At 46.5% G+C, this 16,502-nt stretch overlaps 1 protein-coding gene across 25 annotated transcripts in view; it reads left to right on the top strand.

The window, feature by feature from the left end:
- NSMAF (neutral sphingomyelinase activation associated factor) overlaps positions 1-16,502 on the top strand; it is a 64,021-nt gene that overhangs the window by 43,705 nt on the left and 3,814 nt on the right. For 24 of the 25 annotated variants that reach the window (XM_085022326.1, XM_085022322.1, XM_085022336.1 and 21 more), the window contains 16 exons: positions 490-561; positions 2,012-2,120; positions 4,307-4,483; positions 6,000-6,079; positions 6,576-6,666; positions 6,767-6,830; positions 7,691-7,742; positions 7,845-7,965; positions 8,314-8,445; positions 9,475-9,517; positions 9,819-9,982; positions 11,323-11,431; positions 12,128-12,186; positions 14,632-14,699; positions 15,392-15,459; positions 15,864-15,987. In XM_085022326.1, coding sequence (XP_084878452.1) covers positions 490-561; positions 2,012-2,120; positions 4,307-4,483; positions 6,000-6,079; positions 6,576-6,666; positions 6,767-6,830; positions 7,691-7,742; positions 7,845-7,965; positions 8,314-8,445; positions 9,475-9,517; positions 9,819-9,982; positions 11,323-11,431; positions 12,128-12,186; positions 14,632-14,699; positions 15,392-15,459; positions 15,864-15,987 — 1,533 coding nt within the window. Of the gene's footprint in view, positions 1-428; positions 562-2,011; positions 2,121-4,306; positions 4,484-5,999; positions 6,080-6,575; positions 6,667-6,766; positions 6,831-7,690; positions 7,743-7,844; positions 7,966-8,313; positions 8,446-9,474; positions 9,518-9,818; positions 9,983-11,322; positions 11,432-12,127; positions 12,187-14,631; positions 14,700-15,391; positions 15,460-15,863; positions 15,988-16,502 lie in introns of all 25 variants that reach the window. The other variant, XM_085022341.1, reaches the window with a different exon arrangement.

The following is a 16,502-nucleotide window of genomic DNA, read 5'->3' on the forward strand; positions in this document are numbered from 1 at the left end:
GGGTTTAAGGAGGTGTAAGAGATTCTAAAAAAAAGTGTCAGTTCTAAGCAAACCATAGGCCTATAGAAAGGGAAAACCTATAAAAAGCAAGAGGTTGTATACACCAGTCCTCGAATATTCCCTATCGCCATTCAGGGCTTCTGAACACAAGCTGCCTATTCTTGCTTGGCCCTTGGATTAAACCTTTCTCCTCTCCAAACTCCAAAAAGGAAAAAAGAAAAAAAACCCTTATCACTAACAACCTCACCTGGGAGATGGAGGCACGCATTATTTATTTTGGGGTACGGAGTGTGTGTGGGGGAGCATGTCCCCAGTCCAAAAGCTGGCGAAGAGTAAAGTGAGGTGTGTCCTGCTGCAAGCGCTGTCTTCCCAGTTTCTGTTGGTAACTCATCTGGAAGGTGGGATTGGGCTGCCGTTTCCCCTTCCAGACGCTGATGGGCGGCTTCTGAGTCAGTGTTGATGTTTGAGACGGTCTTTCTACTCTTAAAGAAACCCGTGGTCCAGATAACGCTGCAGGACGTGCGCCGAGTTTACAGGAGGAGGCATGGCCTCATGCCATTGGTGAGTTTGTGGAACCATCCCGTCCAGAGGATGGGGTCCCAGCTTCCGTTTTGCCAGTGATTTATTGACGTATGAACACCTGGGGCACCTCTGGAAAGGACGGGTGTGGGGTTTTCAGAGTCTGGGCGCTCCTTTTTGGGATGAGCTGGGCGTTTACAAAGGAGTAAGTCTGTAGGCAGCAGGGCTGCTGTAAAAATGATTTGGGCTCCAAGAGCAGGAGTGCTAGAGGGCCTCGGGTTTCTCCTCTGAGCTGAGTTCTCAGGGCTCTGGGTTCCTGTGGGGGTGGCCCTTGCAGAGCCCACCCCGGGCTCCCCGCCACCACCTTTTCGAGCAGCAAGGTCTCCAAGGCAAGTTTGGAAGCTCTCAGTGAAGCTGTAGCATGTTCACTGCTAACTTCTATTAAGTGGGCCCTCAGGCCCCGGGGGAGAGAGAAATGGACGAAAGGCCCATGTAAGTCCCCTCATTGTCCTCCCCACATTCCCCCAGGAGGCCCGTGTCCACCCTCCTATTGGTCCCGCAGGCTTACTGTAGAAGCCAGTCCCATGTCAGGCTTTAATTCAACAGCAGCATCTGTGTATTTGTTCTCCTTTGAAGATGCACTAGTCAGCTGGTGGCATTACATACAAAAGCATTGTGGAATTTTAAGTGCCTCATTTTTGTATTTTATATTTATGAGATTTAACCATTTCCTGCCTGTTTTACTTAAAAGGCGACTCTCCATTTCTAGTGCTACTAGAGAATGAGGGGAACAGATCCTATTAAAAATCTCCACTTGTTTTGCATAGAGAGATGAATCAGGAAGAGAAGAACTAGCCATTGATTCAGTATCTTCGGTGTCCTAGGCGGTTTATGGACCGTGTTTGTTTCCTAGCCCAGTCCATGTGGGGTTGATGAGACTCTATTTCACAGTGAAGTTGAGACTCCGGGGGTTAAGGCCCTGAGTTCCCTCGCTGGACATGGTGAAAGGCTGTGTGAACCAGGCCATGCTGAACATTCATCCTCTCTCTGTTCCCGTCCCATCTTGGCCTCGCCAACAAAGCATTCACAGCCCATAGTTATCTGGAGAATAATTGCAACCTACTGGTTGGATGAGTTATTCAATTATTGGTTAATTTGACGTAATTATGATTTAACTTCAAAAAGAAAGTTGAACATCTGTGTTTGAAGATCCGTGAAGACACAGACCAGCCAGGTTTGAATGTCACAATAATAGATTCACAAATGCTCTTTATGAGTAAAAATACTCCACACCACAAGGAGTTTTACAAAGTTTAATTGAGGCACAGGACTTGTCCTTATACAGATCGAATTCATAGCTGGGGAATATGCATTCAGGACCTCCGAATAAACAATGTAGATGTGTAATTGAAGCATCTTTTGGTCTTGGGTCGCTTATCTTGAGATTGGAAGGTGAATGCAGTGCTGTTTGTTTTTCTCTCTGGATTTGTAGGGCTTGGAAGTGTTTTGCACAGAAGATGACCTGTGTTCCGACATCTACCTGAAGTTCTATGAACCTCAGGACCGAGACGACCTCTATTTCTTTATTGCCACGTATCTAGGTTGGCTCTCAGCTTGTGTGTCTGTCCTGTGAGGGTGGTTCGGCTCCTGAATGACAGGGCTGGGGAACAAGAGAAGGAAAAGGCTGTGTCCAGAACCACCTCTCTGTGGTTCAGCTGACTTCTCAGCAGTAACCATGGTTAGCAGAAAAGCATTTTAGAAATGAAGAGAAATAGAATGGAATTTGGTGGTAGTTCACTCTGATTCTATGTTTTAAAAACTCTTGACAAATGTATTTAAATGTTTTTTGGGTGTCTTAATCCCCAAGATGAATGAATTGTAAAGATCCACCTAATTTTTTCTTTTTTTTTTTTTTTTTTTTTTGCCGCCCTGTGGTATATGGAGTTCTGGGCCAAGGATCAGATCTGAGCCATAGTTGTGGCCAACACCATACCTGCGGCAACGCCAGATCCTTAACCCACTGTGCTAGACCAGGGATAAAACCTGCATCCCAGCCCTGTGAAGAAGCCACCAATCCCATTGTGCCACAGAGGAAGCTCCCACCTAGTTATTTTTATGTCCAGTCTTATGTTTATGAAAACCAGGATTCAGTTTCTTCCTGGGAGACGGTGAATTACCCAGTCACATGGTTGCGGTCCTTAATCGTGATCTTGATTCCAAATCTGGAAGACAATACAGAAGAACGAATGAACCTTCTGTGGTTCCATGGAACTCAGTTCGCTTTTAATATTTCCTCAGTCTTCCCTGGGAGATGCGAGTTTTCCTACCTTTATCAGAACACCAGTATTTTTCTTTTCAAGCATAAACATATTAAGTTGTGCAGTTGAATTGTTTTCAAAGGTGCTGGGTGGCTAAAGTGGAATAATTTTTTTTAAAAGATGTTGGCATTTTATTAATACCATCTTCAGTCTGTCTGCTGCTCCAAACATAAAGTGAAACTGCTTATGAGGTATAGTGAGTTATTTACTTAGACATTTTCGCCAAGGAGGAATAGTTTACTTTCAGTAAAGAGCATTTAATTTTACAGTAGGTTTAGCTTTTTTTTCCCCTCACAGTAAGCTATTCACTTAATGTGTATCAAATATAGCTTTGGTATAAGTTTACTGTTATCGCCTGTATTCTAATTTTTTCCATTTAATTTTTCTAACTATAACAAGATTAGAACAACAAAACTCACTGTCATGGTGAGTCCTAACTCAATTCAAAAAACTTGCCAGGCCTAAAGTCTGCTTGTTTGGAGTTTATTGATGAGATGGTTCAGGCTTTCTCTGAGATGTTCTGAGAATGGAAAATCAGAATATGTGTGTGTTTTTTTTTTTTTAAGCCCTTTCCCTAATAGCTGACTAGAGAAAAAGTTGGCAAAGTATATATTAATCAGCAAATGAATTAGATACGTTGTTGCAGATAAAAAGTTGAAAGCAGGGTTTTCTAAACAAAATAGACTCATTTTGACTCCCTTTATAGGGAAGGTATCATTGGTGCCACACAATCTGTGGTTGCATTTCTCCTGTGGGATTTCTGCCAGTGGTCTCTCTGGCTGTTCTAGTTTGAGAAGTTGCATGCTCCTGTTTTCCTCACTGTCAAAAATAATACACAGTCATTGACAAATTAGCAGTAGCACCCTCCCATCTTCCAGATCTAAAAGAAAAAGATTTTTTGATTTCATAAGAAATGTAGGAAATGAGCTTTTACAAATGGTCATGGCTTCTTCAAGGCATTAAAATTCTAACACATTTGGGAGTTCCCTAGTGGCGCAATGGGTTAAGGATCCTGAGTTGTCACTGCCGTGGTGTGAGTTTGATCCCTGGCCTGGGAACTTCTGTATGCAGCAGGTGCTGCCAAAAAAAAAAAAAAATCCAGAACCAAAAAAACCCTCAAGCACATTTGGAAGGATTCTTTGTTAGTGCCTAGTATAGACTGTATGGATATATATTACCATGTAATATTTCTATATTGGCACCATACTTTATCTGTTTCATACCATAGATTTCATAGAGAAGGATGTTTTATATATCCTGTACTTAATAATTTTCCCTTCTGGATCTTGGAGATGCTCACTTAAAGGAACAGCTCTGGTGAAAACAAACCATAGCCTACCTTTCTTAAAGCGTACTTTTTGAAAAACTTGGGTCGAAGGCTGTACGTGGGACGCCTCCATGGCGCTTGTCTAGGCGGGGGATGCATGGGTAGGAGGACAGAGCTCAATGGCCCCATCTTGTCCCCACAGAGCACCACGTGGCAGAGCGCACGGCCGAGAGCTACATGCTGCAGTGGCAGCGCGGGCACCTGTCCAACTACCAGTACCTGCTGCACCTCAACACCCTGGCTGACCGCAGCTGCAATGACCTCTCCCAGTACCCGGTGTTCCCCTGGGTCATCAGCGATTACTGCAGCGCCGAGCTGGGTACGTGCCGCCAGCAGAGGGCGCTCGGTTTCCCTTCCCATGTCCCTACTCAAGGTGGCCTCTCTCCGGCCACCATACCTGCTGGTCATATGGATTGAACTGTTTCGCAGTTTTCTCTGTGGAATTTAATTCCTTAAAAAAAAAAAAAAAGCACTCAGATACTTGAAAGACTACACAGAGCGTGTAATAAGCCCTTGTTACCATTATTACCTATAAGTACCTGGTTTGAAGTTACTTGTTCCACTTTGAAAACAGTATCTCAGGTTATTATGTTACTTTAAAATTCACATTAAAAAATGATTACCAAAAGCAATAGCTATTCATTATAGAACACTTAATACTAAAATACTCAAAAATTATCATGTGACAACCATTTTAACTTCGTGGTGTATATACATGTATATGCATATCTCAAATTATTTTTATTTTTTGTCTTTTTTTCCTTTTCTAGCACTGCACCTATAGCATATGGAGGTTCCCAGGCTGGGAGTCCAATCAGAGCTGTAGCCACCATCCTACACCAGAGCCACAGCAACGCGGGATCCGAGCCTCGTCTGCAACCTACACCACAGCTCATGGCAATGCTAGATCCTTAACCCACTGAGCAACGCCAGGGCTCGAACCCGCAACCTCATCATTCCTAGTCGGATTTGTTAACCATTGCACCACGACAGGAACTCCTCAAATTATTTTAGCAAAAATGTGATTGTATCATAATTTTATTTGGTAGTGTCTTATTTTGTCTTTTTGTCTTTTCTAGGGCCACAGCTGTGGCATATGGAAGTTCTCAGGCTAGGTGTCGAATCGGAGCTAGAGCTGCCAGCCTATACCACAGCCACAGCAACGCCAGATCCGAGCCGTGTCTGTAACCTACATCACAGCTCACAGCAATGCCGGATCCTTAACCTACTGAGCAAGGCCAGGGATCAAACCCGAAACCTCATGGTTCCTAGTTGGATTCTTTTTCCGCTGCACCACGACAGGAACTCCTAAAATCAAGTCTTTTTTTTTTTTTTTTTTTTTTTTTTTTTTTGTCTTTTTTGTTGTTGTTGTTGCTATTTCTTGGGCCGCTTCTGCGGCATATGGAGGTTCCCAGGCTAGGGGTTGAATCGGAGCTGTAGCTACCGGCCTACGCCAGAGCCACAGCAACCCGGGATCCGAGCCGCATCTGCAACCTACACCACAGCTCACGGCAACGCCGGATCGTTAACCCACTGAGCAAGGGCAGGGACCGAACCCGCAACCTCATGGTTCCTAGTCGGATTCGTTAACCACTGCGCCACGACGGGAACTCCAAGTCTTTGTTTTAATATCAGTATTCAAAGCATTTGCAAGCTAGAGATACTACTCTTGAGTGGTTGTCACTAACTTAAAAGTTCTAACCTTCACAGCTACATAAATAATGATCAGAAATGCTATCATTCTAATGGATCTGCCTTCATTTTAAGAGAACTGTTTATTGTTTGGAAATGTGTGCCTGTGTGTCAGTTCAGGGGCTGATGTTGTTATTTTATAGATTTGTCAAATCCAGGAACCTTCCGGGACCTCAGTAAGCCAGTGGGGGCCCTCAACAAGGAGCGTCTGGAGAGGCTGCTGGTGAGTGGACTTGGGGATTCCTGGTTTCTAAGGAACCCTGGGAGCCCAGGCCTGTGTTCTTGTTGCACCTGAAACGCATATCTCCAGGACTTGGGTGGGGGGCTCTTCATCTCCCTTCCTGCCTGCCCACCCCTCCTTCCCCAGGAATGGGAGTTTAGCTGCTCCGAATGTGCATTTTTTGCCTACAGTTCAGGAGGTAGGAAGCAGGCTTACAGCTTTATTTTCAGGAACATGCTCTCTGGTGAATCGCCTAAGAGATGCATAAAACTTGTTCATTTCAATTCAGCCCGGACATTGTTTCCACTGAGCCAAGAAAACCAGATCCTTGTTGCAAGGATGCTGTGTTTATTCAGATTTCCCTCCCCTTTTATCTTCTTTTCCTGTAGTAAGAGGGAGGTGGGGACAGGATGTCTGAGCCATGATTTCCTTAAACTCTTCCTCCTGGAGTCTGTTCTTGAAGCCAACACTCAGCGCTGCTTTTCTCCACGTGTTGCAGACGCGCTACCAGGAAATGCCGGAGCCCAAGTTCATGTACGGCAGCCACTACTCCTCCCCGGGTTACGTGCTCTTTTATCTTGTCAGGATTGGTAAGAGTGCTCATGTCCCAGCTTAGATGTTAGCGCAGGAGGTCCCTTCAGTGGTTCTGAGATGTTGTTAACTCCGGTTCTCCTCCCTCCCCGCCCCCAGCACCAGAATACATGCTGTGTCTGCAGAACGGAAGATTCGATCACGCGGATAGAATGTTCAACAGGTTCGACCCGATGCAGCCGCCATCGCCGCTTTTAGACTTTCCCTTTACACGTGCACCGTGTTTATTTCAAAACACTAGATATAAGCAAAAATCGAAGGACATGTAAAAAAATATCACTACAGGGACTATATCTATTCCTCTCAGGTTTTGTGTAGTCATTTGTGTATGTGTATAAATATGAGAATATAGTTTTTTGTCCTGCCTTTTGTAGTCTTGTAGTAGATTTTGCACAAGACTCTATCTCCATACTATTAGGTATTCTTCAAAACAGTGATTTTTTTTTTAAATTCCTGTATCTTATCCTAATGTGTGCCATAATTTAACTATTTAAACTGTTTATGGTTGGACATTTAGACTGTTTCCGACATTTCATTGTTCTAAATAATCCTGCTATAAATTGAATACAGTTCTGACTGTATTTTTATTATAAATATATTTCTTCAAAAACATATATGGAGGAGAAAATGTTTGTTTGGCATCTGGCCATGCTGAGACAATGCTCATTTTGAGCTGTCTTTCTAAGCTCTGCATGTGTTTGTTTATAATCTCTTTTTGAAAAAAGCAATTAAAATAGTGCTAAGTTTTCAGTGTTTAAGCACCTGCCTTTGAGGGCCCTTGGATTAGCCCTGGGTAGGTATGGGTAGAGGCTCCCGGACTCGACGTGGGGGTGTTCCCCCACCCCCGGCCCATGTCCTGACTCTGCGCTCACTCCCTTTGTGGGCTGAGCTTTCAGTAAAAGGGTGGTTTGGGGGATTGGTTGGGAGCTCTGGGTTGAGAGAAATGATCTAGGGCCTAGAAAGGCTGCTGTTGCTGTTCCCATACCCTGGATATAAAATCACTTGAGTTCTTTTCATATTTAGTATTGCAGAAACTTGGAGAAACTGTTTGGATGGTGCAACTGATTTTAAAGAGGTAAGCCGTTCCCAAGCTGATGAGCCACCGGCTTGTCTTCTTAACTGCCTCACAAAATGTCTGTTGCTCTTTTTTTTTTTGTTCTTCCCCTGAAACTCTCAGCTGATTCCAGAATTCTACGGTGAAGACGTCAGCTTTTTGGTGAATAGCCTGAGGTTGGATTTGGGGAAGAAGCAAGGAGGGCAGCTGGTTGAAGATGTTGAGCTCCCGCCGTGGGCCCAGAGTGAGTACCACCTTCAAGTGCAGACAAAAGAATTGCTAGGCCTGAAGGTGTAACTTCACTGTTTACTTAGATCTTTTTTAAAGACAGTGTAATTCTCCTCCTGAATGAGATAAGTCTGTGAGTCTGATGTAAAAACATGAGCATGTATTTGAAAGACCTAAATGTTGTACAAACAATTTTTGCCACCCCCGCCCCTCCCCTCGCCAAAAGTGTATTTTTTATGACGAGGGGGAAACCTCAGTAGGAAAACTCCCCCTTGCCCACCCTGAGGCTTGAGATGCATATGGGGAGACAATGGAAATGGGAAGGACGGCGTGGTGACGTGGGGTGTTTGGTGCTCCCTGCCAGGTCCCGAGGACTTCCTCCAGAAGAGCAGAGACGCGCTGGAAAGCGACCACGTGTCCGAGCACCTTCACGAGTGGATCGATCTCGTGTTTGGCTACAAGCAAAAGGGGAGGGATGCTGTTGAAGCCCATAACGGTGCGTAACCGTTATTGAAGCGTCCTTTAGTGTTTGATGGAGATGAGAGAGAATCCCCCCCCCCCCCCCGCCCCAACCACGATGAGCTTGCAACACTCGAGCTTGTTTTCTGGGCAGAAGACCTTAGCTCAGCAGCCAGGGCCTCCTGGCTCCAGGACCCCGGGTTAGATAATGAGTGAAAGAGGAGGAAGTGCTTTTGCCTAAAGATGCCTCCTTTCTGTGATCCTCGGGTCTTTTCCTGAAGAATTCTAGTTTTAGCCTGGGCTCTCCAGCCGTTCAGTGATTTCTGCTAAAACTCAGACTGGAACAGAACACGACTCCGGATCCCACGAGGGGTCTTTGTAACTGAGCGGAGAGCAGCGAGCGGCGGCCAGCTGCCCTTCAGCATCACCTCTTCAGTGTGGGTTCCTCCCCTGCCCACGCTCCTCCGTGTTGCTGGCCAGGAAGTGGCACTGACCGCTCTTGCCTCGCAGGTGCTCTGTGCTCCCTGGGGCTGAGGGCTGCTGCTCACCCGGGGTGAGCCCTATGCTGAGGTGATACCACCTTGCTGCCACTTAGTTGCTGCTCAGGGAGGGATAGAAGTTCAAGGGTTTTTTGTTTTGTTTTGTTTTGGTATTTGCCCAAGTGGGATTTTTTTTTTTTTTTCCCCTTTTTTAGGGCCACGCTTGCAGCATATGGAGGTTCCCAGGCTAGGGTTGAGTTGGAGCTACCGCTGCTGGCTTACACCACAGCCTCAGCAGTGCGGGATCCAAGCCACGTCTGTGACCTACACAGCAGCTGACAATGCTGTATCCTCAACCCACTGAGCAGAGCCAGGGATCTAACCCACATCCTCATGGATCCTAGTTGGGTTCTTTAACCCCTGAGCCATGACAGGAACTCCCCAAGTGGGATGGTATTAGGCTGATTTGCAAAGTGAAAATAGGTTTCTTTGACTAAAAGCCTAAAGTTGTTGCGTCTTTAAAATTGTGAATAGAATGTTATAACAAGACAGTACATCTTTCAAGAGTGTTTTGTATCTTTTCTCAGTGTTCCATCCCCTGACCTATGAAGGAGGTGTGGACTTGAACAGGTATTTATTTCTACGTCTATAAGGAATTTCTACTTGCATTACAAATTACCTTTTTGTCTAAATAATTCAGTTATTTGATGATATGAAGGTATGGAAATGTTACAGTGAACTATAGCTTACTTTCGCCATTCTGTAAGACACTGAGCCTCAAAAAATTACCTAATGGTCTAGACAGTCCTGACACATGGTCGCTGTTCTGAGTGCAGGTCCCCCTCTCTCCCGTTGACCTGTATTTTGAAATCCCTGCTTTCAAGGAGCTTAAACCCAGCAGTCACCACATGGCCTGTGTTTTGTCCTACAGCATCGAGGATCCTGATGAGAAGGTGGCCCTGCTGACCCAGATTTTGGAGTTTGGGCAGACACCAAAGCAGCTTTTTGTGACCCCCCATCCTCGAAGGATCACCCCAAAGTTTAAAAGCTTGCCCCAGACCTCCAGTTATAATGCCTCCACGGCAGATTCTCCAGGTAAGTTTTGTCAAGAGAACAACAACGTGAGCACCCTCGGTTTCTCTTTTCCATTCAGGTTGTTTCTGAAGATTCTAAAAAGATGAAACATTGGGCAGCTTCGAGACGATTTTGTTTCGCTGTCTTTTCTCCTGCACACCAATCTCGTTTTTAACTTTTGACCTTAAAATCAGAACACTTATATTTTGATAATTTAATGATCAAAACACTTAACATTCTGATAATTTAACGAGATGTGGCGGTATTTGTTGTTTTTATTGTTTACATCCTTCTCCCTGGTTTTCCAAGCTGGTCTTTGATTTGTAGCTGCTGATCCACCCTGGCTGTGGCCGCTCCAGCAGTCCCGCCACCCTGCTCCTTCCTTCAAGAGAAGGAAATGATATCCAGCATCCCTGCCTCTTACACCCCCACACAGACCTGGATTTGATTCTTACTCAGTCACTTGAACATCTACAGCGTATCTGTGACCCTGGTCTCATGTGTGGTATTTGGAAGGAGGAGAGAGCGCTCCGCCTCCTCCAGTTATCGTGGTTCACGTCCCACATGAGACGGTCTCAGGCCCTGGAAGGCGGACCCTGTCCAGCAGCAGTATTGCTTGCTTGCCCATTATTGCCAGTCCTCTCCATGCCCCGGCGTGGCCAGGCTACTCTAGGGCACAGCCGAGCCTCCCCACTCCCCACGGGCTGGGTCATGAGGACCGTCTTGTGATGCCTCTTAGTCACCAGGCCCGGCCACCAGGGTTATTTTAAAAGGGAAATAGTCCAGCCCTTCTTAGAAGTGAGGGCACCGCCCGGCTGGCCCTAGCCAGGGCGCCGCAGCACTTGGTTTCATCTGTCTCTCTCCCTCTCAAAACCAAACTCCAGTGTTCTTGGGGAACCGTCACAAAGATTAATGAGGGAGCAATGACCCGGCCTTGTATTTCTAGACGCTCCTAACTTAGAAGCCAAGTGAAAACTTGGCAAACCCCAATAAAAATATAAAACACTGTAGGGAGTTCCCTGGTGGTGCAGCGGGTTAAGGCCCCAGGCTTGTCACTGCCGTGGTGCAGGTGTGATCCCTGGCCCAGGAACTTCCAGTGCCACAGGTGGGCATGGCTAAAAAAGACTAGTACTCAAGGGTACTTTTTAATCTTTCTCCAAGTGATTTTTATTTTACTTAAATTATACAGTTTATTCTCATCCCTTGATGACATGGAGCTGCAGATCAAAGCAGTTCCATTTGGGGCAGGCCTTTTGCTTTCTTGGTTGTTTGCTTTTAATAGAAAATATTGGGATTCCGACACTCGTCTCTGCGGCTGGTTAGAAATTGAGCTGCCTGACTGAGTTACCATTTACATGCAGTCTCTCCAGGGGAAGAGTCTTTTGAGGACCTGACCGAGGAGAGCAGAACACTGGCCTGGAGTAACATCACCAAACTGCAGCTCCACGAGCAACACAAGATCCACAAAGAGTAAGAGTGTCGGCGTCGGCCTGGGGTCTTGGCCCGGGGTGAAGCGGCTCAGGCGGAGTCAAGAGGGATGTTCTCTTTCGAAGCTGCCTGGATCGTTTTTTGTCCCCAAACTGATGGGCTTTGGTGGGCAGGCTTGGGAGGCATGGCCTCCCCTGATCTGTCCTGTTCTAGAAAAGAAATCCCAGGCCCCTCGTCCTGTCTGCGGGCCGTGGGGGGAAGGGACGGGTCCATCCACTTCCGACCGATGGCTCCACGTCAGCACAGCCTCCTGCAGGGGAACCCGAGGTCCCACCTTACACGTCAGAACGGTGGCTCTCCTCTTCCTCGGCACGCGTGTGGAGAGGGACCTTGTCGCAACACGCGTGAACCTCTGAGAGGACGTGGCTGAGTAGCAAAGCAAGGAAGTGGCGGGGGTTCCAGTGGCTGGGCTGGCAGTCAGCTCACCGCAGGTCAGACTCATCACACGGCGGTTGGGGCCGAGAGGGGACCTTTCCAGCCGCAGGTGTTGCCAGAACAGCCCGAGGAGCTTCAGGGCGGTGACTCGGTTGTGGCTGGTGTGAGCAGGGCCAGGTCCACAGACAAGCTGGGAAAAAAAAATGATAGAAACTTGGACTTAAATGAAAGCGAGGCCTTGAAAGAGACCGAGGTCCTGGCTCATGGTTGATGGTAATTTGTACAACTTCGCTTTTCCAACAGGGCGGTTACTGGGATCGCCGTCTCTGGCAATGGGTCATCCGTCTTTACAACCTCACACGGTATGTTTTCCTACATGAAAGGTGGGTTACCTGGAATTTCTTTTTTCTTGCCTTTTTTTTCCCCACCCTCCCCACCCCCTGCCTCCCCGGCATATGGAGGTTCCCAGGCCTAGAGGTCGAATCAGAGGTGTAGCTGCCGGCCTACACCACAGCCACGGTATCAGGGGATCCGAGCTGCGTCTGCGACCTACACCACGGCTCACAATGCTGGATCCTTTGGAACCTACTGAGCGAGCTGGGGATTGAGCTGCATCCTCATGGGTAACAGTCGGGTTTATTTCCACTGAGGGTGACGGGCACGCTCTGGCATCATTTCTTAACTCCCCAGGACCGTACCTGCCTGGGCCACCTCCACGTAAAATTTGAGCAGTTTGTGGTGTGTTGCAGAAAATGTCATTGTTAATTGGCCAAAATCAAGATTGGACAATCCTTTCTGCTGCTGATGAGTTTTCGCAGAATTGAGGGGACAGCAGTGGCTTCATGGCATCACTAGTGGGGATGCAGATGTGTGGGGACATTTTTGTCACTCGGTGTATATTTCAGGGTGTTGGTTTTAGGTCTAGCGTGAAATCTAATGGGTGCCTTGTTAATGTGCTTGCTGGTTATCATGATTCCTCGGGAGCCCTGAAGCGCCTGGCTAATTAGACTTGTAACTAGATCTCAGTGACACATTAGAATTTCACTCTTTTGATCTTGAAAAAGGACTGAGCATTTAGCGGCGCCTGTTTCCCCAGCCGCTGCTGTGCTGGCAGTTTGCACAGGATGTAATGAATCAAAGCGTGTCCTTCCCCGTCCTGCGTGGGAACGGGCACTTGGAAGCAGTGACGATGAGAAGGGTTGTGGGACTCTGGCGTGGACACGTTAGACTGCTCCTGTTTCTGTCTTCCCCGTGGGGAGGCAGCTGTGAGGAGAAGGCACTGTCCCGTCACACGTTGCGGGTGTTGACAGTCACTGCTCTCAGCTGTGATCCTGGTTCAGTCCTTCGCTTATACAGTGAATCTCAGACATCCTAAAAGAGACCTTTCTACAAAGCACGGGAAACAACCCTACCAAAGACCAAAGGACGTTTCCAAGGCCACAGCGCCCTGACCGGAGGAGGCAGCTGTGCTTTTCTGGGTCCCCACCGTCGGCCTTGCAATGTCACTGCACAAGACAGAACGCCTCTGCTCTGGCCAAGCTGCATCCTTGGCTGGATTTAAGTCCTTCATCAAGGACTTAAGCCTCAGCAGTTTAATAAGCCTCTTGCTTCTTTGTGAACTTGCCAAATCAGGGTGTGGGTGTGCTTTTTAGCCAAAAGCTTCTTTTGTTCCTCTGTTTCCTCACTCATAGTAATGCAGTCACTGGCCCATATGCATTTATGTTCACACTTGACGTCCCTAATTCACATGGACCCTGACATCCCCCCTCCTCCCCACTGCCCGTTACAGTTCCCGCCCAGCTGTACAGTGTGTGTGTGAGGGCCCTGGGGCTGGTGGGGGAGCAGTGTCTCTTAGGAGAGGAGGCCTCTGATTTTGAGAAAAGTGTCTTCACAGGGCAGGCTGGCTGGTGGCTCCTGTAGGAGCTGCAGTGCACTCCACGTGTTGGTGCTGGTAAAAACTAGGCTGAAATGTTAGACAATCCAGAAGAAATTATTTGACTCATCTGACTTACCACATTGTATGATTGCAAATTAGGAATTTTAAAATTCTGTATTCCTTTTTTTTTTTTTTTTTTTTTTTTTTGGTCTTTTAGGGCCATACCCACGGCATATGGAGGTTCCCAGGCTAGGGGTGGAATCAGCTATAGCCATCAGCCTACACCACAGAAACGAGGGATCCAAGCTGCATATGAGAGCTACACCACAGCTCACGGCAACGCCAGATTCTTAACCCACTGAGCGGAGCCAGGGATCGAACCTGCATCCTCATGGATGCTAGTCAGATTCATTTCTGCTGAGCCACAATGGGAACTGGGAAAATTCTATATTTCAAATACAGGATGTTAGAGCACATTGTACTTCGGGAGTCTTACTGTTCAGGGGTTACCCTGATGTCCTTTTAAAGCTTCTGTTAGGCAATGATATTAAAAGCTTGGACACTTTAATTCCTAATTTATTGTGATTTAGGAAGTTAGTGGTTCTCTTACGTAAGTGCCAGTAACATACTGGGGTGTAGCCCCCACCGTAGATGGGCTGGTTTAGAAAAATGTTACTGCCAAGAGCCTTTTGTTTTCCTTTCATATTAAAATTGCTTCCCCCCCCCCCCACCTTTTTAACTTCAGCCTCTGTCAGTCACTAGGCTCAGCTCTGCCTTCAGTTGTGGCTTTCACTCCTTGTTGCTGAGCCACGGGTCCTCCCGGGGGATGCTCGCCGCTCCATCACCTCCCTGTTCTCAAGCACGCGCACTGCTGCTCCTGGAAGGGTCGGGAGAGCGTTCTTACACGTCTGCTTTGTCGTTATTACATTAGATTCCACCTTGAAGATGTTTTCCAAAGAATCCAAGATGCTCCAAAGAAGTATATCATTTTCAAATATGGTGAGTTCATTTTAATGCCACGTCAGTATTATGATGAGAATCCAGGGAGCAGTTTGTTTTATGCACATGTATAGTATATATATTTTGTTTCTTTCCCAACAGTGGGGTCGATTCTTGTGTGGTATCTATGGAAGGCCTTAGATTCCTTCTAAATTAGATTTTTTTTCAGGTTGCCTCTTTCTTTTAAAATGATTTCATTTGTAACCTAAAAAGCTTGAGGTGCCACCCAGTGGAATTCTCCTGAAGACGCTTGGCCTTTTTTGGGACTTTCAGACTAAATATTTATGTGCTTCTACAGAACTTAATGCATTTCTGAGTTAATGGGATACCTAATATTAGAAAATCAATTCTGAAAAACCAAACACACAGAAATCTTGAAATTTCCTGAAGACTTTTGGATGTTTTCCTTCCTGACCTGAGTGGGATCCAGGGCGGATGTTTGGATTCCTCAGGACGGCCCCCTCTGATGTAAGCAGGGGTCCCTCAGCTCAGGGCGGCGAGGGCGTGCAGACCCCCTGCCGACGGCCAGATCCTGGTACCCTCCGCACACTCTGACTTCCCTGCACTGGGGAGGAACCTGGGCATCTGGAATCAGCCAGATGCAGAGAAACCTCATCACTATGAGGAAGGCCAACGTGTACTTAAGAGTTTACACTGATTTTTGTAAATCAATATAGTAATTTGTATTTCAGGCTTTATCATCGTGTTTCCTTTTACCCGGAGATGCCACCGTCGCAAGCTCCTCGTGGGATAATAACATGTATGTGCCTGGCCTGCTCCTTCCTGATTCTGCGCAGGTGCAGCTCCCGTTGGGGATGTGCGGCGGGAGAGACGGGGTCTCCCACTGTTGGCAAAAAGGAACAGATCTGTTAGCTGAGGACAGTTGGATTTGGATCTAATAATTTCTCTGGTTGGATTTGATTTTTCTCTACGTTTTTAAATTGAGGTGAAAACACAGATGTGAGCCAGGCCTGGAAATTTCTAGTTCTAAAATCGCATTTTGAGTTATTTTGGTTCAGTAACACGAGAGCAAGTAATTTGTAATTCCAGTGGGCCTTAGTCAGTAGAGAATTAAACAAAGGAATGCTTCTTGAAAATGTATTTAAGAATCTTAAGACGAAGCTGGAATGCTGTTTTAATAGTTCTCATTGTCTTTTATGTTAGCTATTTTTATTCCATAGCATTTGGAAGACGCCAGGACACACTGATGGGACATGACGATGCTGTGAGTAAGATCTGTTGGCATGACAACCGGCTGTATTCTGCATCCTGGGACTCCACCGTGAAGGTGAATCCAAGTGTTTGGATAATACAAATATTATAAGCTATCCAGCTCCCTGCTCTTAATGCGTTCAGTCAGTTTTTCCTGGTTTTCACCAGGCGTGTGATAGAGGGATATTGAAGGTTATTGCCTGCGTTTGTTCAGTGTGTGTACTTCTTAATATAAGACTTTTGTACTGTGTGTTCCACGGCGGGTTGGAGAGCCTTGAGGTCACTGAGCAGCAGACCTAGAGAACCAGAGCAGCCCTTCTTAGCTAAGCTAATGCAGCCACGGAACTAGCAGTTGATCAGCTAATGGGCAAAGAGCAGGTTGAAGTGGGGACTAATTAAAAGATGACTATCTCATTTAGAGTGAGAACATACAAATGCACACTCCTTCACCATTATTGACGTCAGACCATTCTCGGCATCCTTCAGTTTTATTCTTGAAACCACACCAGTGCTCATCATCTTTACTTTCCCGTTTGCATTTACGTAAACAGAAAGCAAGCACCTACTACTGTTAGAGCTCCTTTTAATTTA

Source organism: Sus scrofa, chromosome 4 (genome assembly GCF_054392235.1).
Source record: "Sus scrofa isolate SSC_HxYL_T2T_F1_AM1 chromosome 4, Sscrofa_HxYL_maternal_Yorkshire_Landrace_v2.0, whole genome shotgun sequence".
Taxonomy (NCBI): Eukaryota; Metazoa; Chordata; class Mammalia; order Artiodactyla; family Suidae; genus Sus; species Sus scrofa.